At 71.7% G+C, this 24,428-nt stretch overlaps 1 protein-coding gene across 2 annotated transcripts; it reads left to right on the plus strand.

The window, feature by feature from the left end:
• Positions 1 to 534: 534 nt before the first annotated feature.
• Positions 535 to 15,241, plus strand: MMP25 (matrix metallopeptidase 25). Of its 2 annotated transcripts, none has more exons than XR_012646083.1 (10): positions 535 to 663; positions 2,971 to 3,103; positions 7,997 to 8,132; positions 9,044 to 9,333; positions 9,646 to 9,819; positions 10,017 to 10,113; positions 10,204 to 10,286; positions 11,152 to 11,309; positions 14,043 to 14,303; positions 14,830 to 14,967. XR_012646083.1 is itself a non-coding variant. In XM_074998402.1 (10 exons), the coding sequence occupies exons 1-10, from the start codon at positions 562 to 564 to the stop codon at positions 15,078 to 15,080; spliced, it is 1,680 nt and encodes a 559-aa protein (XP_074854503.1). In that variant the 5' UTR covers positions 535 to 561; the 3' UTR covers positions 15,081 to 15,241. The 2 variants fall into 2 exon arrangements, 1 of the variants encoding a protein (XP_074854503.1); XM_074998402.1 differs by having other exon boundaries at positions 11,152 to 11,304; positions 14,830 to 15,241.
• The last annotated feature ends 9,187 nt before the right edge of the window (positions 15,242 to 24,428 follow it).

Genomic DNA, 24,428 nt, shown 5'->3' on the forward strand with positions numbered 1-24,428 from the left:
CCCTGCCCCACTTCCAGCGGAGTCAGCGCTGGGCACCCGGGGCCCTTCGCCCGGGGGGCGGGGCACATGGGGGCGCCCCCCAGCTGAGCGGCCGAAGGGGCGGGGCGGGGTAGGGTAGGGGCCCCCGCCTTTGATGTGCGGGGCCCCGCGTTGATTGCCGGGGGGCAGGGGGCTCCCCGCCCTGCGCCTCCTCTTCGCTGCGGGGCCCGGGGGGATCTGGGGGCTGTGGGCACCTCCAGCGGGATTGGGGTGATTTCGGGGGTGGGCAGGAGACGGGGCCGAGATATGGGGGGCCGATCCGGGGGGCCGGGCTATGGGGGGCTGGGGCCGATCCGGGGGGTGGGGCTGAGGGTGACTTGGGCGGGGGGGCCGTGGGGCAGCCGGGGGGCCGGGAGGGGGACGAAAGCGGCCGCCGGGGGCAGCGTTGGGGGTCCCGGCGGGGCGGAGGATCGGCGGGGCGGGGCGGGGCGGCGCGGGGGGCGCTGCCCGGTATATAGCCGCGGGACCGGCAGGTGGAGGCACCGTGTCTGAGCGCCCCGAGAGGTGGAGGACCCCCCCGCCATGCTGTGGGTCCCGGCCCTATGGGTGGGGCTCGGAGCCCTGCTCTGGCTGCCCCCGGGCCCCGCCGCCCCCCTCAGCACCCAGCGCTTCAGCAAGGGACTGGTAAGCGGGGGACCCTGCAGCGGGTGGGAGCCAGGACGCCTGGGTTCGCCGGAGGGAGGGTGTAGGATGTTTCTGGGGGGCAGGACGCCTGGGTTCGCTGGAGGGAGGGTGTAGGATGTTTCTGGGGGGAGGACGCCTGGGTTCGCTGGAAGGAGGGGTGTAGGATGTTTCTGGGGGGCAGGACGCCTGGGTTCGCTGGAGGGAGGGTGTAGGATGTTTCTGGGGGGCAGGACGCCTGGGTTCGCTGGACGGAGGGGTGTAGGATGTTTCGGGGGGGGGGCAGGACGCCTGGGTTCGCCGGAGGGAGGGGTGTAGGATGTTTCTGGGGGGCAGGACGCCTGGGTTCGCTGGAGGGAGGGTGTAGGATGTTTCTGGGGGGAGGACGCCTGGGTTCGCTGGACGGAGGGGTGTAGGATGTTTCGGGGGGGGGGCAGGACGCCTGGGTTCGCCGGAGGGAGGGGTGTAGGATGTTTCTGGGGGGGGCAGGACGCCTGGGTTCGCTGGAAGGAGGGGTGTAGGATGTTTCGGGGGGGGGCAGGACGCCTGGGTTCGCTGGAGGGAGGGGTGTAGGATGTTTCTGGGGGGCAGGACGCCTGGGTTCGCTGGAGGGAGGGTGTAGGATGTATCTGGGGGGGAGGACGCCTGGGTTCGCTCGAGGGAGGGGTGTAGGATGTTTCTGGGGGGCAGGACGCCTGGGTCCGCTGGATGGAGGGGTGTAGGATTTTTCGGGGGCGGGCAGGACGCCTGGGTTCACTGGAAGGAGGGGTGTAGGATGTTTCGAGGGGGGGCAGGACGCCTGGGTTCGCCGGAGGGAGGGGTGTAGGATGTATCTGGGGGGCAGGACCCCTGGGTTCGCTGGAAGGAGGGTGTAGGATGTTTCTGGGGGGCAGGACGCCTGGGTTCGCTGGAGGGAGGGTGTAGGATGTTTCTGGGGGGCAGGACGCCTGGGTTCGCTGGAGGGAGGGTGTAGGATGTTTCTGGGGGGCAGGACGCCTGGGTTCGCCGGAGGGAGGGGTGTAGGATGTTTCTGGGGGGCAGGACGCCTGGGTTCGCTGGAGGGAGGGGTGTAGGATGTTTCTGGGGGGGCAGGGCGCCTGGGTTCGCTGGAGGGAGGGTGTACGATGTATCTGGGGGGCAGGACCCCTGGGTTCGCCGTAGGGAGGGGTGTAGGATGTTTCGGGGGGGGGCAGGACGCCTGGGTTCGCCGGAGGGAGGGGAGTAGGATGTTTCGGGGGGGGGGCAGGACGCCTGGGTTCGCCGGAGGGGGGGGTGTAGGATGTTTCTGGGGGGCAGGACGCCTGGGTTCGCTGGAGGGAGGGTGTAGGATGTATCTGGGGGGCAGGACGCCTGGGTTCGCCGGAGGGAGGGGTGTAGGATGTTTCGGGGGGGGGCAGGACGCCTGTGTTCACCGGAGGGAGGGGTGTAGGATGTTTCTGGGGGGGCAGGACGCCTGGGTTTGCTGGAAGGAGGGATGTAGGATGTTTCTGGGGGCAGGACGCCTGGGTTCGCCGGAGGGGGGGGTGTAGGATGTTTCTGGGGGGCAGGACGCCTGGGTTCGCTGGAGGGAGGGGTGTAGGATGTTTCTGGGGGGCAGGACGCCTGGGTTCGCTGGACGGAGGGGTGTAGGATGTTTCGGGGGGGGCAGGACGCCTGGGTTCGCTGGAAGGAGGGGTGTAGGATGTTTCTGGGGGGCAGAACACCTGGGTTCGCTGGACGGAGGGGTGTAGGATGTTTCGGGGGGGGCAGGATGCCTGGGTTCGCTGGAAGGAGGGGTGTAGGATGTTTCGGGGGGGGCAGGACGCCTGGGTTCACCAGAGGGAGGGGTGTAGGATGTATCTGGGGGGCAGGACGCCTGGGTTCGCTGGAAGGAGGGTGTAGGATGTTTCGGGGGGGGCAGGACGCCTGGGTTCGCCGGAGGGAGGGGTGTAGGATGTTTCTGGGGGGCAGGACGCCTGGGTTCGCCGGAGGGAGGGGTGTAGGATGTTTCTGGGGGGCAGGACGCCTGGGTTCGCTGGAAGGAGGGGTGTAGGATGTTTCCGGGGGGGCTGGGAACTGCCGGGGGTTCAGGTTCTGCCCGCCGGGGGGCACAAGCCCATTAAGTCCTGGCCACTCCGTGTCCCCCAACCCTGCGGGGCAGAGCCCTCCGCTTGCCGGCCCAGCGCAGCTCTGCGGGGAGAGGAGACGGGAGGCGGGGGAGGGAGGCGGGGCGGTGCTGGTCTCTGCCTGCCGAACACTGGGGGCTGCGCTGGGGGGCGGAGGAGCCCCAGGACCCCCACCCCTCAGGCCCTTAACCCTTTCCACACCCAGGACTGGCTGACGCGCTTCGGGTACCTGCCCCCGCCGGACCCCCTGCAGGCCCAGCTCCAGAGCCAGGAGGGGCTGCGCGATGCCGTGAGGATGATGCAGAGATTCGCCGGGCTGCAGGAGACGGGGGTTCTGGGTAGGGGGCGCAGGACGCCTGGGTTCCCAGCCCAGCTCTGGGGGTGGGGGAGGGCTGGTGGTGGCAGCCCAGATGCCTAGGTTCCCGGCCCAGCTCTGGGAGGGCACAGGGATGGTGGTGGGAGCCCCGACGCCTGGGTTCCCGGCCCGGCTCTGGCGGGGGCTGGGGGTGGGAGCCCGGACGCCTGGGTTCCCAGCCCGGCTCTGGCGGGGGCTGGCGGTGGGAGCCCGGACGCCTGGGTTCCTGGCCCAGCTCCGGCGGGGGCTGGGAGTGGGAGCCCGGACGCCTGGGTTCCCGGCCCGGCTCCGGCGGGGGCTGGCGGTGGGAGCCCGGACGCCTGGGTTCCCGGCCCGGCTCTGGCGGGGGCTGGCGGTGGGAGCCCGGACGCCTCGGTTCCCTGCCCGGCTCTGGTGGGGGCTGGCGGTGGGAGCCCGGACGCCTGGGTTCCCGGCCCAGCTCTGGGAGGGCACAGGGATGGTGGTGGGAGCCCGGACGCCTGGGTTCCCAGCCCGGCTCTGGCGGGGGCTGGCGGTGGGAGCCCGGACGCCTGGGTTCCCGGCCCGGCTCTGGCGGGGGCTGGCGGTGGGAGCCCGGACGCCTGGGTTCCCGGCCCGGCTCTGGCGGGGGCTGGCGGTGGGAGCCCGGACGCCTGGGTTCCCGGCCCGGCTCTGGCGGGGGCTGGCGGTGGGAGCCCGGACGCCTGGGTTCCCGGCCCGGCTCTGGCTGGGGCTGGCGGTGGGAGCCCGGACGCCTGGGTTCCCGGCCCGGCTCTGGCTGGGGCTGGCGGTGGGAGCCCGGACGCCTGGGTTCCCGGCCCGGCTCTGGCGGGGGCTGGCGGTGGGAGCCCGGACGCCTGGGTTCCCGGCCCGGCTCTGGCGGGGGCTGGCGGTGGGAGCCCGGACGCCTGGGTTCCCGGCCCGGCTCTGGGGGTGGGGGAGGGCTGGTGGTGGCAGCCCAGATGCCTAGGTTCCCGGCCCAGCTCTGGGAGGGCACAGGGATGGTGGTGGGAGCCCCGACGCCTGGGTTCCCGGCCCGGCTCTGGCGGGGGCTGGGGGTGGGAGCCCGGACGCCTGGGTTCCCGGCCCGGCTCTGGCGGGGGCTGGCGGTGGGAGCCCGGACGCCTGGGTTCCCGGCCCGGCTCTGGCGGGGGCTGGCGGTGGGAGCCCGGACGCCTGGGTTCCCGGCCCGGCTCTGGGGGTGGGGGAGGGCTGGTGGTGGCAGCCCAGATGCCTAGGTTCCCGGCCCAGCTCTGGGAGGGCACAGGGATGGTGGTGGGAGCCCCGACGCCTGGGTTCCCGGCCCGGCTCTGGCGGGGGCTGGGGGTGGGAGCCCGGACGCCTGGGTTCCCGGCCCGGCTCTGGCGGGGGCTGGGGGTGGGAGCCCGGACGCCTGGGTTCCCAGCCCGGCTCTGGCGGGGGCTAGCGATGGGAGCCCGGACGCCTGGGTTCCTGGCCTGGCTGTGGCGGGGGCTGGGAGTGGGAGCCCGGACGCCTGGGTTCCCGGCCCGGCTCTGGCGGGGGCTGGCGGTGGGAGCCCGGACGCCTCGGTTCCCTGCCCGGCTCTGGCGGGGGCTGGCGGTGGGAGCCCGGACGCCTGGGTTCCCGGCCCGGCTCTGGCGGGGGCTGGCGGTGGGAGCCCGGACGCCTGGGTTCCCGGCCCGGCTCTGGCGGGGGCTGGCGGTGGGAGCCCGGACGCCTCGGTTCCCTGCCCGGCTCTGGTGGGGGCTGGCGGTGGGAGCCCGGACGCCTGGGTTCCCGGCCCAGCTCTGGGAGGGCACAGGGATGGTGGTGGGAGCCCGGACGCCTGGGTTCCCAGCCCGGCTCTGGCGGGGGCTGGCGGTGGGAGCCCGGACGCCTGGGTTCCCGGCCCGGCTCTGGCGGGGGCTGGCGGTGGGAGCCCGGACGCCTGGGTTCCCGGCCCGGCTCTGGCGGGGGCTGGCGGTGGGAGCCCGGACGCCTGGGTTCCCGGCCCGGCTCTGGCGGGGGCTGGCGGTGGGAGCCCGGACGCCTGGGTTCCCGGCCCGGCTCTGGCTGGGGCTGGCGGTGGGAGCCCGGACGCCTGGGTTCCCGGCCCGGCTCTGGCTGGGGCTGGCGGTGGGAGCCCGGACGCCTGGGTTCCCGGCCCGGCTCTGGCGGGGGCTGGCGGTGGGAGCCCGGACGCCTGGGTTCCTGGCCCAGCTCCAGCGGGGGCTGGGAGTGGGAGCCCGGACGCCTGGGTTCCCGGCCCGGCTCCGGCGGGGGCTGGCGGTGGGAGCCCGGACGCCTGGGTTCCCGGCCCGGCTCTGGCGGGGGCTGGCGGTGGGAGCCCGGACGCCTCGGTTCCCTGCCCGGCTCTGGTGGGGGCTGGCGGTGGGAGCCCGGACGCCTGGGTTCCCGGCCCAGCTCTGGGAGGGCACAGGGATGGTGGTGGGAGCCCGGACGCCTGGGTTCCCAGCCCGGCTCTGGCGGGGGCTGGCGGTGGGAGCCCGGACGCCTGGGTTCCCGGCCCGGCTCTGGCGGGGGCTGGCGGTGGGAGCCCGGACGCCTGGGTTCCTGGCCCAGCTCCGGCGGGGGCTGGGAGTGGGAGCCCGGACGCCTGGGTTCCCGGCCCGGCTCCGGCGGGGGCTGGCGGTGGGAGCCCGGACGCCTGGGTTCCCGGCCCGGCTCTGGCGGGGGCTGGCGGTGGGAGCCCGGACGCCTCGGTTCCCTGCCCGGCTCTGGTGGGGGCTGGCGGTGGGAGCCCGGACGCCTGGGTTCCCGGCCCAGCTCTGGGAGGGCACAGGGATGGTGGTGGGAGCCCGGACGCCTGGGTTCCCAGCCCGGCTCTGGCGGGGGCTGGCGGTGGGAGCCCGGACGCCTGGGTTCCCGGCCCGGCTCTGGCGGGGGCTGGCGGTGGGAGCCCGGACGCCTGGGTTCCCGGCCCGGCTCTGGCGGGGGCTGGCGGTGGGAGCCCGGACGCCTGGGTTCCCGGCCCGGCTCTGGCGGGGGCTGGCGGTGGGAGCCCGGACGCCTGGGTTCCCGGCCCGGCTCTGGCTGGGGCTGGCGGTGGGAGCCCGGACGCCTGGGTTCCCGGCCCGGCTCTGGCTGGGGCTGGCGGTGGGAGCCCGGACGCCTGGGTTCCCAGCCCGGCTCTGGCGGGGGCTGGCGGTGGGAGCCCGGACGCCTGGGTTCCCGGCCCGGCTCTGGCGGGGGCTGGCGGTGGGAGCCCGGACGCCTGGGTTCCCGGCCCGGCTCTGGGGGTGGGGGAGGGCTGGTGGTGGCAGCCCAGATGCCTAGGTTCCCGGCCCAGCTCTGGGAGGGCACAGGGATGGTGGTGGGAGCCCCGACGCCTGGGTTCCCGGCCCGGCTCTGGCGGGGGCTGGGGGTGGGAGCCCGGACGCCTGGGTTCCCGGCCCGGCTCTGGCGGGGGCTGGCGGTGGGAGCCCGGACGCCTGGGTTCCCGGCCCGGCTCTGGCGGGGGCTGGCGGTGGGAGCCCGGACGCCTGGGTTCCCGGCCCGGCTCTGGGGGTGGGGGAGGGCTGGTGGTGGCAGCCCAGATGCCTAGGTTCCCGGCCCAGCTCTGGGAGGGCACAGGGATGGTGGTGGGAGCCCCGACGCCTGGGTTCCCGGCCCGGCTCTGGCGGGGGCTGGGGGTGGGAGCCCGGACGCCTGGGTTCCCGGCCCGGCTCTGGCGGGGGCTGGGGGTGGGAGCCCGGACGCCTGGGTTCCCAGCCCGGCTCTGGCGGGGGCTAGCGATGGGAGCCCGGACGCCTGGGTTCCTGGCCTGGCTGTGGCGGGGGCTGGGAGTGGGAGCCCGGACGCCTGGGTTCCCGGCCCGGCTCTGGCGGGGGCTGGCGGTGGGAGCCCGGACGCCTCGGTTCCCTGCCCGGCTCTGGCGGGGGCTGGCGGTGGGAGCCCGGACGCCTGGGTTCCCGGCCCGGCTCTGGCGGGGGCTGGCGGTGGGAGCCCGGACGCCTGGGTTCCCTGCCCGGCTCTGGTGGGGGCTGGCGGTGGGAGCCCGGACGCCTGGGTTCCCGGCCCAGCTCTGGGAGGGCACAGGGATGGTGGTGGGAGCCCGGACGCCTGGGTTCCCAGCCCGGCTCTGGCGGGGGCTGGCGGTGGGAGCCCGGACGCCTGGGTTCCCGGCCCGGCTCTGGCGGGGGCTGGCGGTGGGAGCCCGGACGCCTGGGTTCCCGGCCCGGCTCTGGCGGGGGCTGGCGGTGGGAGCCCGGACGCCTGGGTTCCCGGCCCGGCTCTGGCGGGGGCTGGCGGTGGGAGCCCGGACGCCTGGGTTCCCGGCCCGGCTCTGGCGGGGGCTGGCGGTGGGAGCCCGGACGCCTGGGTTCCCGGCCCGGCTCTGGCGGGGGCTGGCGGTGGGAGCCCAGATGCCTGGGTTCCCGGCCCGGCTCTGGGAGGGCACAGGGCTGGCGGTGGGAGCCCGGACGCCTGGGTTCCCGGCCCGGCTCTGGCGGGGGCTGGCGGTGGGAGCCCGGACGCCTGGGTTCCCGGCCCGGCTCTGGCGGGGGCTGGCGGTGGGAGCCCGGACGCCTGGGTTCCCGGCCCGGCTCTGGCGGGGGCTGGCGGTGGGAGCCCGGACGCCTGGGTTCCCGGCCCGGCTCTGGCGGGGGCTGGCGGTGGGAGCCCGGACGCCTGGGTTCCCGGCCCGGCTCTGGCGGGGGCTGGCGGTGGGAGCCCGGACGCCTGGGTTCCCGGCCCGGCTCTGGCGGGGGCTGGCGGTGGGAGCCCAGATGCCTGGGTTCCCGGCCCGGCTCTGGGAGGGCACAGGGCTGGCGGTGGGAGCTCGGACGCCTGGGTTCCCAGCCCGGCTCTGGCGGGGGCTGGCAGTGGGAGCCCGGATGCCTGGGTTCCCGGCCCAGCTCTGGGAGGGCACAGGGATGGCGGTGGGAGCCCGGACGCCTGGGTTCTCTCCCTGCAGACGAGGAGACGCTGGGGATGATGACGCAGCCGCGCTGCTCCCTGCCTGACATTGTGGGCACCTCGGAGCTGATGCGCCGGCGGAAGCGCTACGCCCATAGTGGCAGCGTCTGGCCCAGGAAGGAGCTGACCTGGAGGTGAGCGCCGGACGCCTGGGTTCCTGCCTGGGATGGTGGATGGGGGAGGGACACCTGGGTCCCCCCCTACCGGGCAGGGCGCAGATGGGGGTGCGGGACGCCTGGGTCGCCCCCCCGGTACGGGGCGCAGATGGGGGTGCGGGACGCCTGGGTGCCCCCCCCCGGTGCGGGGTGCAGATGGGGGTGCGGGACGCCTGGGTCGCCCCCCCGGTGCGGGGTGCAGATGGGGGTGCGGGACGCCTGGGTGCCCCCCCCCCCGGTGCGGGGCGCAGATGGGGGTGCGGGACGCCTGGGTGCCCCCCCCCCCGGTGCGGGGCGCAGATGGGGGTGCGGGATGCCTGGGTCGCCCCTCCGGTGCGGGGCGCAGATGGGGGTGCGGGACGCCTGGGTCGCCCCCCCGGTGCGGGGCGCAGATGGGGGTGCGGGACGCCTGGGTCGCCCCCCTGGTGTGGGGCGCAGATGGGGGTGCAGGATGCCTGGGTCGCGCCCCCCGGTGCGGGGCGCAGATGGGGGTGCGGGACGCCTGGGTCGCCCCCCTGGTGCGGGGCGCAGATGGGGGTGCAGGATGCCTGGGTCGCGCCCCCCGGTGCGGGGCGCAGATGGGGGTGCGGGACGCCTGGGTGCCCGCCCCCCCCGGTGCGGGGCGCAGATGGGGGTGCGGGACGCCTGGGTCGCCCCTCCGGTGCGAGGCGCAGATGGGGGTGCGGGACGCCTGGGTGCCCGCCCCCCCCCGGTGCGGGGCGCAGATGGGGGTGCGGGACGCCTGGGTCGCCCCTCCGGTGCGGGGCGCAGATGGGGGTGCGGGACGCCTGGGTCGCCCCCCCCGGTGCGGGGCGCAGATGGGGGTGCTCGCTGGGAAGGGCTGTGGTGGTCTCACTGCCCCCGGGCTCACCGCTCTGGTCTCCCCGCAGCGTGCGCTCCTACCCCCAGGCCTCGCGCCTGTCGCGGGAGCACGTCCGCAGCCTCCTGTTCTACGCCCTGCAGGCCTGGAGCAACTCCTCAGCCCTGAGCTTCCACGAGGCGCCCGGCCCCGAGGCCGACATCCTCGTGGAGTTCAGCCGCTCCTTCCACCAGGACGGGTACCCCTTCGACGGGCCCGGCAGCACCCTGGCCCACGCCTTCTTCCCCGGCCCACACCCCATCGCCGGCGACACCCACTTCGACACCGAGGAGACCTGGGTCTACGACCCCCAGGCCCAGGGTCAGCGGGGGGCGGGGGCGGAGGGGCAGCAGAGGGCCCTGTGGGGTGGGGAGCGGGGTGGGAGGGAGCCGTGGGTGGGTCATTGTGTAGGGAGCAGCAGAGGGCACCGGGGGGCAGGTGGCCTGTTGGGGGACCAGGGGAGCCGGGGGGGCGGAGGGCCGTTGGGGGACTGGGGGGCCAGGGGGCGGAGGGCCATTGAGGGGCTGGGGGGCGGAGGGCCATTGGGGGACCAGGGGAGCTGGGGGGCAGAGGGCCATTGGGGGAGCGGGGGCCGGGCGACCGTCTCCCTTCCTCAGTCTCCCCCGCCCCCAGGTGCCGGCACGGACCTCTTCGCGGTGGCGGTGCACGAGTTCGGCCACGCCCTGGGGCTGGCCCACTCCTCCACCAAGGAGTCCATCATGATGCCCTATTACCAGGGCCCCGTGGGGCTGCCCCACCTCTACCAGCTGCCCCCTGATGATGCCCTGGGCATCCAGACCCTGTACGGTGAGCGGCCTCCCTCGGCCCAGCCCCGTCTGCTCTCTGCCCTCCTGTCCGTCCGTCCGTCCGTCCGTCTCTCCGTCCTGCCCCTCTGCTGTCTGTCCATCCTTCCTCTGCCCGGAGCCGTCTCACTCAGCCCTTCCCTGTCCATACGTCCATCTTTCCTGTCACCCATTCACTCCCCCTCTTCTCTCCTGCCCCAGGCCGGAAGCGACACCCCCCAGGTGACGACTCTCCGGCACGGCCCATTCCCACCCGGCTCCCCATCCCTGACCTGCCACCCCACCAGCCCACCTGGCAGTGAGTATCTGCCCCACGTCGCACCCCACCTCTCACCTGCCCCACCCACCGGGCTGCGCCCCCCACCACGTGGGTCTTTGTCCCCCACAGGCCCCGCGCGCCAGCCCCCGACCGCTGCCAGGCCCATTTTGATGCCATCGCCAACATCCGTGGGGAGGTTTTCTTCTTCAAGGGTGAGTTGCTGCCCAACGGCCTGACTTCTCCGGGAGAGCGGGGGACCTGCACTCACAGGGGCCCAGAGGAAATGGTGCAATCTTGTTGCACTCCCGGGCAAGCCGGTGTCCCGCTGGACACCAGCATGGCTGGGTTTGATGGAGTGGGGGGAGTGCAGGTGTGAGTCAGGCTGGGTGTCTGAGGCAAGCAGCAGCTCCCAGTGGCTAAGGATGACCCTGGGGCTACAACTGGCAGGTAACACCTCTGCCCTGAACAAAGAGGAGGGAGGAGCCAAGCTGGGTTTTGAATCAGGGGGCGGCAGTTGGAGGCAGGGGAAAGAGAGAGCTGGAAGGAGCCAGCCGGAGGAGGGGGAAAGCTACACCCGAGGCTGCCAGCGGACGGGGTGCAGTGCAGGGGGACCCCTGAACCCCATCACACTGGGATTTCCTGAGGCCAGGAGTTCCATGGGTTAACGGCGCGGCGTTCCCAGCCTGGCCCTGACCATGGGGGCCTGAGGCCCAGGGGCCGGCACAGCTGTCTGGGCATCGGGCACGCAGCTCCCTGGGTCCCAGCACGGCTTAGCCCAGTGGTTGTGGGGGGGGGCCAGGTTAGTGCCAGGGATTTCTGTGGGGCACAGGGCTCCTTCCTGTGGCAGGAAGTGCCGATTGGTCAAACTTGCGGTCAAGGCCACGTTGCAGCCGGTTGCAGAGAATTTCCTGTGCCAGGGGGCTGGGGCGGGGGGCAAGCAGCGTGACAGCGCCTCGCTGCGGCTGGCGGGGGTTGGCCCTGGACGGCTCTCCCACCAGTTAACTCCCAGGGGACATCCCATTCTCCTGGGGTGCGGGGGCTGCTGCGCCCCACGTTCACGTCCCCTCTCCCCACCAGAGAAGCACTTCTGGAGGCTGGAGGCGGCCCGGACCCTGGTCTCCCTGGAGCCGGCCCAGACACAGCGGTTCTGGCTGGGGCTGCCCCCGGACGTCGGGGCCATCGACGCCGTCTACGAGAGGAGTAACGACAGCAAGATCGTCTTCTTCACTGGTGAGGTGTGAGCCCCCCCCGCCTGTCCGTGCAGCCCGCCCCCGCCCCCGCCCCCGCCCCCGCCCCCGGGGTGCTCTGCCTGTTTCCTTTGGGTGCTGCAGAGCAGCCGGCTCAGGGTTTCTCGAGTCGAGCCCGGCTCCCGTGAGGGCCGAGGGGCGGCCTCAGGAGCGTTCTCAGGGGTCGCCCGTGGGGAGCCCCCATCCAGTGCGCAGGCAGCCCCTTCCCTGGCACCCCCCGCTGGCGGCTTTACCCACCGGCCCTGCCAGGCTCCGCTCTCAGCCCTGGCCCCCAGTGCTGCCGCCACCCCAAGCTTTCCTGTGGGGGCAGCCTGGGAGACCCTCCCCCACCCCAGCCCCTTCCTCTTTGCCCAGCAGCCCCCCCATCTCGCCCCTCTGTTGGGGCAGCTCCCCCCAGCCAGGCCATGGGCAGGAAGCTCCCTGCGCACCCCCCAGGGCAGGAGCTGCAGCCCCCTGTAGAGCCGCACGCCCAGCACCAGGTTCCCTCCAGCCGCTCGCATCTTCCTGCTGCCTGGGGGCCACTCAATGCGCTACTGGGGCCTGTGCCCTCCGCCCCCCCCGGGGGCCCTCCGGCAGAGCAGCGTCCCCGGGGCGGAGGGTGTGGGCAGCCGCCCGGCTCCCTGCCCGGCGCCCGCAGGCGGCAGCGTGTTCCCACGTTCCCCTGGAGCAGCTCGGGGGAGCCTGGCTCTGCCTCCTGCTCCGGGCAGCCCTGGGCGGCTTCACGCCACCATCGCAGGGGTCCCGGCGCTGCTCCCAGGCGTGACCTGCTCGGGGCAGCCCTGCGCACCAGGCTGCAGTCAGCGGGGCCGGGGGCTTGGCCAGGGCAGAGCTTGTCTGGCTCGCAGCTCCGTGGCTGCTGCTGGCCCCCGGGCTGGCCTACGCTCGGCCCCTTCCCAGCCCTCTGCTCCCCTCCCTCTCTGCAGAGCTTTCCTGCAACCTGCCCGCAGCTGCACCCGCTCCGGCTGAGGGCTTCCTGCTGCTGCCGCTGCTGGCACACCAGCAGCCCAGCTGTGCAGAGCCTCACCCCCGCTGCTTCCCCTTTCCTCTCCCACTTCCCGTCCCGCGGCAGCTCCTGCCGCATGCAGGGTGTGGCTCGCGCTTGGAGCTGTACATGTCGCCCGCACGAGAGTGCTGCTGCCCTGCACGGGGCTAAGCCGGGGACGTGGCCCTGGGATCGCTCAGCTGGCAGTGGGCAGCGCCCCACAGCAGCAGCCCGGCAAGCGCGCCGGTGCCAGCCTGGCGAACGCAGGGAGAAACAGCCGCCCTGGCCCCCCACACCCACCCTGCCACTCGGTGGGGGCCTCCCTCGGCCTGGGCCAGCCATGACCCCTCTCAGCGGGGGAAGTCACTGGCCTGGCGCAGCCGTTCCCTGGCACAGGCTGGCACAGGCAGAGCTGTCATTCCAGCGCCCAGCCCGTGGGGATGCCAGTCCCCCAGGCCAGGCTCTGTGCCGGGGTGCAGGGGAGCCTGGGCTACGTCTACACGTGCAGCCAACATCGAAATAGCTTATTTCGATGAATAACGTCTACACGTCCTCCAGGGCCGGCAACGTCGATGTTCAACTTCGACGTTGCTCAGCCCAACATCGAAATAGGCGCAGCGAGGGAACGTCTACACGTCAAAGTAGCACACATCGAAATAGGGATGCCAGGCACAGCTGCAGACAGGGTCACAGGGCGGACTCAACAGCAAGCCGCTCCCTTAAAGGGCCCCTCCCAGACACAGTTGCACTAAACAACACAAGATACACAGAGCTGACAACTGGTTGCAGACCCTGTGCCTGCAGCATAGATCCCCAGCTGCCGCAGAAGCAGCCAGAAGCCCTGGGCTAAGGGCTGCTGCCCACGGTGACCATAGAGCCCCGCAGGGGCTGGAGAGAGAGCATCTCTCAACCCCCCAGCTGATGGCCGCCATGGAGGACCCAGCAATTTCGACGTTGCGGGACGCGGATCATCTACACAGTCCCTACTTCGACGTTGAACGTCGAAGTAGGGCGCTATTCCTATCTCCTCATGAGGTTAGCGACTTCGACGTCTCGCCGCCTAACGTCGAAGTTAACTTCGAAATAGCGCCCGACGCGTGTAGACGCGACGGGCGCTATTTCGAAGTTGGTGCCGCTACTTCGAAGTAGCGTGCACGTGTAGACGCAGCTCTGGTGTCCCTGTGCCCCAGGCGCCGGAGACGGGATGAGCCAGCCCCTCGCGCCCACGCCGGCTCCTGCAGCCTTTCGCCCGGCCCGTTGTGTGCCGGTCCCACACCCACTCTGCTCGCCGGCCCAGGGCTGGGCTGGGTGTCCCCCCATCCATACATAGCGCCAGCAGCTCTCCCCACGGCGGGACAGCGCCACCCCCGCTGCCACAGAGCCCAGCACGGCCCCTGCCCCCGCTGGAGCCCCCTGCCTCACCCCACCGTGGGGCAGGGCCCAGGCTGCTGTCTGTGAGACGGAGCATCAGACACCCCCAGGCAGCCCCCTAATTCCCAGCCTGCCCCATGTAACACTGCCCCATAGCCCCCCCCCAGGCCCCCTAACCCCCAGCCTGCCCCATGTAACACTGTCCCGTGGCCAGCCCCAGCCTGCCCCCTAGCCCCCAGCCTGCCCCATGTAACACTGCCCCATAGCCACCCCCCGCCGGCCCCCAACTCCCAGCCTGCCCCCAGCACCCCGCTTGTCTCTGCAGCTCCCCCGCCCCGCGTCCTGACGCCTGCCCCTCCGTACTGCAGGGCAGCAGTTCTGGGTGTTCACGGACACGCGGGTGGACCCCGGCTTTCCCCGGCCCCTCACCGACCTGGGGCTGCCCTCGGGCACCAGGGTGGAGGCAGCCTTCGTCTGGGGTCACAACGGCAAGAGCTACCTCTTCGAGAGCAGCCGCTACTGGCGCTACGATGACCAGGCCGGCGCTGTGGAGCCTGGGTACCCCAGGCCCCTGACCCTCTGGAAGGGGGTGCCCCCCGGCCTGGACGACATCATCAGCTGGAATGATGGTAGGTGGTGTTCCTTTGGCATGGGGTTCCCCGGGTTAACGGCACCTGCTCATGGTGTTACTGGGATGGGGGTCCCTGGGTTAATGGAGCCCGCTCACAGTGTTACTGGGGTGGGGGGCCTCTGGGTTAACAGTGCCCCTCTGGCAGTGTTTCCAGGGGCAGGGGGCTCCCCAGGTTAACTGCACCCGCTCACGCTGTTACTGGGTTGGGGGTCCCCAGGTTAACGGTGCCCCTCTGGCTCTGTTTCCAGGGGCGGGGGGTTCCCTGGGTTAACAGAGCCCCTCGTGCAGAGTTTCCAGGGGCGGGGGGTTCCCTGGGTTAACAGAGCCCCTCTTGTGGCGTTTCTGCAGGGAGTTCCTCAGGGTAACTGCTCCTCTGCAAACATGGACCCTGGTGTCTCACCCCCTTTGTGGCACCGAGTGGTATTTGTGGCCACACTCAGCTAACTTCCCCCTGCAGCGAGTTTCCTGTTCTCAGAGCACTCGCTCTCTCTCTCTCTCTCTCTGTCTTCCCCACCCCCCTGCAGGAAGCACCTACTTCTTCAAGGGTGCCCAGTACTGGCGCTTCCTGGGGGGCAGCGTGGAGGCTGAGAGTGGGTACCCCAAGTCGACTGCCCAGGACTGGATGTACTGCCCAGGCCCCTCCACCACAGCTCCAGGGCCCCGGGGAGGGTGGGGAGAGCCTGAGGGCGGCCAGTGTCTCTGCAGTGGGGCCCTGCCGGCCCCTCCACCCCACCTCCTGCCTTGGACCCTGGCCCTGGCATGGGCCCTGTGGTGACGCCTGCCACTCTGCGCCGATGCACTTTAAGACCCCCAGATCCCACCGCTGGCACCAGAAGGCAGCTGTGTGCAGAGGCGGCACTTGGGTGCAGTGTCCCACTCCCACCAGCAGAGGGCTCCGGGGTGGAGGGGCTGGCTGAGCTCTCTCCCTGCTTGGCTGGTGGCTGTCATGGGGGGCTGGGGGGAGGCTGGGGGGCAGTAGGGTGGACAGGGGTTGTGGGAGCCAGGGAAATGATCCACCTCAGAATGTTCTAATAAAACCCCTGGAAAGCTCTGTGTGCTCGCTTGGGGGGGGGGCTCTGTGTGTGTGTGTGTGTGTGTGTGTGTGTGTGCGCGACAGGCCAAGCAGCTCCCACCAGCTGGGGCAACCCCCTGGGGCTGGAACTGCAGCTGGCAGGTGACACGTCTGTCTGGGCACAGGGCAGGGAGGAGTCTGGCTGGGCTGAATTGGAGGTGGCAGTTAGTGGGGGCGGGGGGAGCTGGCAGGCAGTTAGCTGGACTAGAGGAGAGGAATAAAGGGGGGGAGCCAAGGCCCTGACTTGGGGGGCTCCCCTCCCTTCCACTCCCCAGGACGGGTTGCAATGACTGTCTTTGCCGGCTGTACTGACACCTCTGTGCTGAGCTGTGTCTGTTGCCTTATAAACTTCCTGTTCTACCTGCTGAGTGAGTCACTCCTGCCTGCGACCGGGGGGCAGAGCTTGGGGACCCCTGAACCCCATGACAGCTGGTGGCAGCGGTGGGATGCAGAGCACTGGCGGAGGGATTTCTGGCAGCGACTGACTGGACACAGCAGAAGGAAGGAGACCACAAGAGCCAGAGGTGCTGGAGGTAGAACAAAGCAGTTCCTGGGAGTCGTGGGGCGCTGCAGCTTCGGCCAGTGAGTCGGCACCCGGGGAGCGGCGGGGAGATGGATCACACCCAGCTCCCGAAGGCAGACCTCGTGGGGCCGTGCAGAGGGGTCTGACCGTGGGGAAGGCGACCAAGGCCCAGCTGATTGCCCGGCTGGAAGAGAATGACCCATCCAGGGGGCCAGATCCCGTCCCAGCAGGAAGCAGCCGGTCACCTCCTGGGAGCGTTTCGCACTCTCAGGCAGGAGCGGGGGCTGGACTCCACCAGACAGACGTGGTGCCCACCAGGCCGCACCCCACTAGCAGTGCTCCGTCCCAGGCAGAGTCCCCCCAACAGAGCTGCGACGGCTGGAGACTGAGGTGCAATTAAAGGAACTGGAAGACCAAGAGAGGCAGCAGGAGCGTGAGCGGCACGAGGGACCATGGCAGAGATGAGACGCGGACTGCGGTGAGCGGGGAGAGGGCCAGGAGACCTGGGACCAGCAGTCACTGGCAGTCACTGGGCCCCATGTAAGGACGTGGGGGACCCGGACGGTTTCTCACCTCCTTCCAGCGGGTCGGCGAGGTGCACCGGGTCCCCCCAGCCGAATGGCTCCGGCAGCTCACCCCCTGGCTGGACCAGAAGGCCACAGAGCTGCTCAGCCAGCTGGAGGGGCTGCAGCCCTGTGACTACGAACGGGTCAGACAGGCCCTGCTGCAGACTTTCAGGCTGACCTCTGGGACGCACAGGAAGAAGTTCCAGGAGGTGCAGAAGAGGCCAGAGGAGACCTGCTTAGACCTGGCCTCCCGCCTGTGCAATACGACCGCAAGTGGGCGTTCGGGACGGGGGCCCAGACCGCAGACGACCTGGTTAAGCCGATGGCCCTGGAACGGTTCTACCGAGTGTCTGCCCGACCTGAGCATGTGGCGCGAGGCCCGGAAGCCGGAGGACGCACTCGGCAGGGGAGCGGGCTGATGAGTTCACTGCCAGCCGGGCAGGTGTGACGGAATCCCGGCGAGACCGACGCCCAGCGGGAGTCACCTTCGGGGCGAGCCCAGGAAGCACAGGCCGTCCATGTGCCCCCCAGAGGGCCAGCCAGGGCCTGGGTGGAGCAGCCGGCCTGAGGCCACATCGCTATGAGCAGAAGGGGCCCAGACAGGCCCAGCAGGCAGGGGCCTCAGGGGGTGCAGTCCCAGCGGCCAGAGGGGCCAGCTGCCCAGGCAGGTGGGGCGGACGATGTGTCCTCAGCTTGGGAGGAGCTGGGCCTACTGAGCGGCTCCTTGGGGGCCCAAGGGCGCAGGGCTTGGTTTACCGGGTGGGGGCAGGGCTGCCTCTGCGGAGCGAGTGTCTCATACCCCAGCAGGTGGATGGCGGGAAGGCCAGGGGTGCTGGCACACGGGCACAGACATGATGCCTGCCCCGGGGTGGTGGCACCCACTAACTGATGCCCAATTCCCACCTAACTGTAGAGACAGGGCCCCCTTTCAAGGTGCCCATGGTGAGGGAGTGGCTGAAATGGGGGGCAAGGAGGGCCCCCAGGGGCTGGGTGTGCACAGCCATTGGCCTGCTGAGGTGCTAATGGGGGGTGACCTGGAGCACTGGCCGGGTGAATGTCCTTGGGCCCTGGGCTTGACCCGCAGCCAAAGGAGCCGAGGCGTGCGCCCCCCAGGTCCAAGCAGGGTAACCAGCCAGAGCCACAGGGGCCAACCTTAGGGCCCCCTGACTCCCACGAGCGGGGACCTCCCAGGTCGGGGGTCTTGGAGCCAGGCAGGGAGGTTTGTGCCCCACTTTAGCTCCATCGCAGCCCCCCTCACGGAGCTGCGTAAAAAGGGAAACCCTGACAAGGTGGTCTGGACAGAGCAGTGCCAGGAGGCCCTCTGCGCGCTGAAGGAGGCTCTGGTCAGGGCCCCAGTGCTGGCAAATCCAGACTTCAACAAAACCTTCCTGGTGTTCACCGACGCCTCAGACGTGGGGCTGGGGGCGGTGCTAATGCAGGTGACTGACAAAGGGGAGAAACACCCCATCGTGTACCTGAGTAAGAAGCTGCTGCCCCGGGAGCAGAACTACGCGGCCATAGAGAAGGAATGTCTGGCCATGGGGTGGGCGCTGGGGAAGCTGCAGCCGTACCTGTTTGGACGGCGTTTCACCGTGTACACCGATCACTCACCCCTGACCTGGCTGCATCACATGAAAGGGGCCAACGCGAAGCTCCTGCGGTGGAGTCTGCTGCTGCAGGACTACGACATGGAGGTGGTCCACGTCAAGGGGAGCAACAACACCATAGCCGATGCCCTGTCACGCAGGGAGGGCCCCGAACTGCCCCAGTCACTGGCTAAGTGACCCTGCTCAGCTTGGGGGGTGTTACCCCCTGGTGCCCCGGCAGCGTCCCCACCTGGCACTGGGCGGCCCTAGAGCACAGCGCTGGGAGGAGCCCCGCAGGCGACACCTTTGTGCCCTGGGGAACAGGAGGGGGGGGGGGCGCGGCCGGGGTGAGTTGGACCCGGGGGAGGGGAGCAGTTAGCCTGGGCTGCGGGAGCGACACAAAGGGGGGCCCAGGCTTGGGGGCCCAGGACGGGTTGGACGGACGGTCTCTGCCTGCTGCACTGACACCTCTGTACCGCGCCGTGTCCCTGTCGCCCAATAAACCTTCTCGCCCCCCTGCTCGGCGAGTCCCTCCTGGCTGCGGCTGGGGCAGAGCTCGCCCCTCCCCCAACATCCCCAAGGGGTTCCCCAACCCCCAGTCCCTGCTGGCTGCAGCTGGGGCAGAGCTCGCCCCTCCCCCACATCCCCAAGGGGTTCCCCAACCCCCAGTCCCTGCTGGCTGCAGCTGGGGCAGAGCGCGCCCCCCCCACACATCCCCAAGGGGTTCCCCAACCCCCAGTCCCTGCTGGCTGCAGCTGGGGCAGAGCTCACCCCCCCCACACATCCCCAAGGGGTTCCCCAACCCCCAGTCCCTGCTGGCTGCAGCTGGGGCAGAGCTCGCCCCTCCCCCACATCCCCAAGGGGTTCCCCAACCCCCAGTCCCTGCTGGCTGCAGCTGGGGCAGAGCTCGCCCCTCCCCCACATCCCCAAGGGGTTCACCAACCCCCAGTCCCTCCTGGCTGCAGCTGGGGCAGAGCTCGCCCCTCCCCCACATCCCCAAGGGGTTCACCAACCCCCAGTCCCTCCTGGCTGCAGCTGGGGAACAGCTCGCCCCCCCCCCTCCACACACATCCCCAAGGGGTTCACCAACCCCCAGTCCCTGCTGGCTGCAGCTGGGGCAGAGCTCGCCCCTCCCCCACATCCCCAAGGGGTTCACCAACCCCCAGTCCCTCCTGGCTGCAGCTGGGGCAGAGCTCGCCCCTCCCCCACATCCCCAAGGGGTTCACCAACCCCCAGACCCTCCTGGCTGCAGCTGGGGAACAGCTCGCCCCCCCGCCCTCCACACACATCCCCAAGGGGTTTGCCAATCCCCAGTCCCTCCTGGCTGCGGCTGGGGCAGAACTTACCCCCCCACATCCCCAAGGGGTTCACCAACCCCCCAGTCCCTTCTGGCTGTGGCTGGGGGCAGAGCTCGGCCCCCCCACACACATCCCCAAGGGGTTCGCCAATCCCCAGTCCCTCCTGGCTGCAGCTGGGGGCAGAGCTCGGCCCCCACCCATCCCCAAGGGGTTCAGCGACCCCCCAGTCCCTCCTGGCTGCGGCGGGGGGCAGAGCTCAGCCCCTGCCCACACATCCTCAAGGGGTTCGCCAATCCCCAGTTCCTCCTGGCTGCAGCTGGGGCAGAGCTTGGGGCCCCCTGAACCCCATTACACTGGGCCACCCGGTTACACCCGTCAGACGCCCCAAGGACCACCGGGCGGGGAGGCCCAGCTGTTGGGGGGCTCCCTAGCTCACAAGGTTGGCCCCTGTGGCTCTGGCTGGGTCCCCTGCCCTGGTTACACCCACCAGCACACCCCCAGGGGCACACGGGGCCCCCTGTGCAGCATGTGGCTCCCGCCGGCGGCTAAAGACAAGCAGGGACCTCCCACAAGCCGGCCACATCCCCCCATTTACTGCTACAACCCCCGCCCTCGCAATGAACCCTTCCCCCCTCTACTCACCCTGACACCCCCCCGCCCCACAATGGGCCCTCCCCTCCTCCACTCCCCCTGACACCCCCCCTGCCCCTGCAATGGGCCCTCCCCTCCTCCACTCACCCTGACACCCCCCCCCGGCCCCGCAATGGGCCCTCCCCTCCTCCACTCCCCCGACACCCCCCCTGGCCCCGCAATGGGCCCTCCCCCCCTCCACTCACCCTGACACGCCCCCGGCCCCGCAATGGGCCCCTCCCCCCCTCCACTCACCCTGACACCCCCTCCCAGGTCACAGCCCCCCCCGCCCCGTGTGCTTGCCCGGCCTGTGGCTGACGAGCCCCCCAGACGCTCAGCCTGTCTGGGAGGGGATCCCGCCCCCCCGGGGCGCGCGGGGCGCCAGGCAAGCGGGCGCGGGGGTGCTGCTGCAGGTTTATTGGGGCCGCGGCGCGCGCAGGCTGCGGGGTCAGGGCGCCGGCGGGGGGCTCAGGCCAGGCGCCGGGGGTCAGCCCAGTGCATGGCGATGCCGGTGAGCGAGGCCCCGCTGTAGTGGCCGCTGAGGAAGTTGAGCACCTCGGCGTGCTCCTCGGGCAGCGCGTTGAAGCTGGAGCCGTAGGGCTGCCCGAAGAAGAAGACGCGGCCCCGGCTGGTGACCAGGACGAGCTGGTAGACGTAGGTGTAGTGCTTCCCCGAGACCTGCGTGATGCGCTCGCCCCGCAGCAGGGCCACCTCGTGGGCGATGCCCCTGGCCGCGCCGTACAGCGGCCCCCAGCGCCAGCCGAACTTCACCTGGATGCTGCGAGACGGGGCATAGGAGCGCCCTGAGCCCTGCGTGGAGCCCCCTGGGCCGCCGACCCCCCGCTGCCCCCATAGTGCCCCCCAAACCACCCCCGCTGCCCTCCCAGTGCCCACCAAACCGCCCCCTGCTGCTGCCCCAGTGCCCCCCAAACCGCCGACCCCAGTGCCCCCCACACCACCCCCCTGCTGCCCCCCCAAACCACCAACCACCCGCTGCCCCCCTAACTGCCCCCTGAGTGCACCCCAAACCACCAACTGCCAGTGACCCCCAAACCACCAACCCCTCTGCTGGCCCCCCACTGCTCCCCCAGTGCCCCCCAACCGCCGACCCCCCCAGTGCCCCCCAACCACCCCCACTGCCCCCCAAACTGCAGCTGCCCCCCAAACCGCTGAGCACCAGTGCCCCCCACACCACTGTCCCCCCAGTGCCCCCAAACCACCGACCCCCCTGCTGCCCCCCCAAACTGCTGACCCCCCAGTGCCCCCAAACTGCCAACCCCCTGCTGCCCCCCAACCACCACCCCCTGCCCCCTAAATCGCTGACCCCCTGGTGCCCCCCCAAACCACTGCCCCTCCCGAGACGCCCGCCTCCCCCAACCCGGACGGCCACGCACCCGCTGAGGTAGCTGTTGCAATACTCCCAGATCCGCAGGGCAGTGATGGGGCCCGAGCGATGTACCCCCGAGTAGGAGAACGGGGTCCCCGAGGCGGAGCCGAACTCCCCCGAGAAGGAGCTTCGCTTGTGGCCTGCGGGTAGAGGGCGGGGAAACCGGCTCAGAGCCACGGGCGGCCCCAGGCTGCGGGTCAGGAGTGAGGGGACTGGCAGAGCGGCGGGGCAGGGCTTTGGGGCAGGGCTGGGGGTCAGGTATGAGGGCACTGACACGGCTGGGGGTTGGGCGGGAGGGCACTGGCCGGGCTGTGGGGCAGGTGGGAGGGCACCGGCAGAGCTGTGAGGCAGGGCTGGGGGTTGGGCGGGAGGGCACTGGCAGGGCTGTGGGGCAGGGCTGGGGGGCAGGTGGGAGGGCACCAGCAGGGCTGTGGGGCAGGGCTCTGGGGCAGGTGGGAGGGCACCGGCAGAGCTGTGGGGCAGGGCTGGGGGGCAGGTGGGAGGGCACCGGCAGGGCTGTGGGGCAGGGCTGGGGGTTGGGCGGGAGGGCACCGGCAGGGCTGTGGGGCAGCGCTGGGGGGCAGGTGGGAGGGCACCAGCAGAGCTGTGGGGCAGGGCTGGGGGTTGGGCAGGAGGGCACGGGCAGGGCTGTGGGGCAGGTGGGAGGGCACCAGCAGAGCTGTGAGGCAGGGCTGGGGGTTGGGCGGGAGGGCACTGGCAGGGCTGTGGGGCAGGTGGGAGGGCACCAGCAGAGCTGTGGGGCACAGCTGGGGGTTGGGCGGGAGGGCACGGGCAGGGCTGTGGGGCAGGTGGGAGGGCACCAGCAGAGCTGTGGGGCACAGCTGGGGGTTGGGCGGGAGGGCACCGGCAGCGCTGGGGGGGCAGGTGGGAGGGCACCGGCAGGGCTGTGGGGCAGGGCTGGGGGGCAGGTGGGAGGGCACCAGCAGAGCTGTGGGGCAGGGCTGGGGGTTGGGCGGGAGGGCACTGGCAGGGCTGTGGGGCAGGTGGGAGGGCACCGGCAGAGCTGTGGGGCACAGCTGGGGGTTGGGCGGGAGGGCATGGGCAGGGCTGTGGGGCAGGTGGGAGGGCACCGGCAGAGCTGTGGGGCACAGCTGGGGGTTGGGCGGGAGGGCACGGGCAGGGCTGTGGGGCAGGGCTGGGGGGCAGGTGGGAGGGCACCAGCAGGGCTGTGGGGCAGGGCTGGGGGGCAGGTGGGAGGGCACCAGCAGAGCTGTGGGGCAGGGCTGGGGGGCAGGTGGGAGGGCACGGGCAGGGCTGTGGGGCAGGGCTGGGGGGCAGGTGGGAGGGCACCAGCAGGGTTTGTTTTACTCACCTGCACCCTCCGCGGCCGAGGTCGCCAGCAGGAGGAGGCCGATGCCGAGGACTTGCAGAGGCAGCATCCTGTGTGGGACACACACCAGGGTCAGCCCCCCTCAGCCAGCCCCACTCCCTCCCGGCGCGCAGCCCCCCGGCACCAGCACCTGGGCTGGGAAGGGGCTGGTTTCCCGGGCGGGCGCCAGCCCCAGGCTCGGCCGAGCGCGGCTGCAGGGACGGCTGGGGCCCTCGCACGCCTGAGCAGGAGGGAACTCCCGGGGCAGCCAAGGGGAGCTGCCGGTGCCACATGGCCACTTGCCGGAGCCAGGAGAGCGAGCAGCAGGCGGGGGGGACCCACCCAGGCGCTGCCGAGCCCCAGGCAGGGACCTCCCGCCACCTGCTGCATTCACAGGGACAAGCAGAGGCTGGCGTGCCCGGCTCGGCCCTGCTTGGCTCGGCTCGGCTCAGCCCCGCTTGGCTCAGCTTGGCTCAGCTCAGCTCGGCCCTGCTCGGCTCGGCACAGCTCGGCTCGGGACACGCCGCAGAGCCTGGCCCGGCGGGGATGCAGGCAGGAGCCGGCGCACTCACGCTAGGTGGAAGAGGGCAGTGCAGATGCCAGGAGGAGCTGCCAGGTGTGAATGTGCCGGGCGTGAGCTGCACCACCAGGTCTCCCGGTTATCACCCACCGGCCCTGGCCCCACCCTGCCCCTGCCCCCGCCCCCGCCCCCCCCCGCCCCCCCACGACCCCCTTGCCGCAATGCCGGCTGCTTGCGCCAGACCCTTATCAGCACCTCCTGCTGCCCCAGCCGGCCCTGCGGTCCAACTGCCACCGAGCACGGCCCCGTTCGGGTGGGCACTGGCCTCCCTGCCCCATGAGACCCCCAGCCCCCGGGGCCCTGGGTTGCTGCCCGGCCTCTTGCACCCCAGCCGCCCCCAGGCCTCGGCTGACCGGCTGCGTGGCCTCGTCCTTCCTGGAGGCTGCAGGTTGGGCCCCAGAGAACCAGGCAGAGCCTCGGTCGTCACAGGGGGGTTCACGATGTCCGGCCGTGCTCGTCTCAGGGAGCGGGGGACCCCGGCCCTGCCCCCCACCCGCAGGCAGACGAGCCTCTCGCTCGGCAGGGAGCACAGCTGGGGATCAGGCGACAGGGACACGGTGCCACAGGCTTGTCAGCGCAGGGACCAGAAGCCGCCGGTACCATCCAGCGCGGAGAGAGGGGCCTCGAGCCTTCCCCCTCCCTCTCCAGCCAGACCAGACCCCCCACTGCCCAGCCCGGTTCCCATTCCCACCAGCCAGGCCCCTCCGCCCACCCCTGGGCTGGTTTTGGGGGAACAAAGGGGTCCCCGGTGGCCTGGCCTACGTCCCACTGAGACGCCCTTGCCACTGTCGCTGACGCCAGGCCTAGGGAAACTGAGGCACCCACCTGGGATTACCACAGGGAAACACGCGGAGCGGAGCCAGGGGACTAACCCCTCCGTGCCTCTGCACAGCTCGTTACTCCCGTGGACCGTTCTCCCTCCCGCCCGCCCCCGTTCTACCGCCTGCGAGGGCCGCCCGGCTTTCCTGCCTCTGGTTCCGCCGGGGGCACATCTCTGCGTTCGTCCCCCCACCATCCACCACAGCACCAGGGCCCCACCGCCCGCACACCACCGCACAGATGGTGGTGGTCACAGGCGCCCCTCCCCACACTGGAAACCCTCCAGCCCGCGCTACCCCCCCCACGGCGCCAGGGCCCAGGCAGGCCTGTCC

Source organism: Carettochelys insculpta, chromosome 6, assembly GCF_033958435.1.
Source record: "Carettochelys insculpta isolate YL-2023 chromosome 6, ASM3395843v1, whole genome shotgun sequence".
Taxonomy (NCBI): Eukaryota; Metazoa; Chordata; order Testudines; family Carettochelyidae; genus Carettochelys; species Carettochelys insculpta.

Coding starts and splice junctions, on each gene's coding strand:
- MMP25 (XM_074998402.1), top strand. CDS start 562: ATGCTGTGGGTCCCGGCCCTATGGGTGGGGCTCGGAGCCCTGCTCTGG. Junction 11,305..14,042: donor CAAGATCGTCTTCTTCACTG/GTGAGGTGTGAG, acceptor TCCGTACTGCAG/GGCAGCAGTTCTGGGTGTTC. Junction 14,304..14,829: donor CATCATCAGCTGGAATGATG/GTAGGTGGTGTT, acceptor ACCCCCCTGCAG/GAAGCACCTACTTCTTCAAG.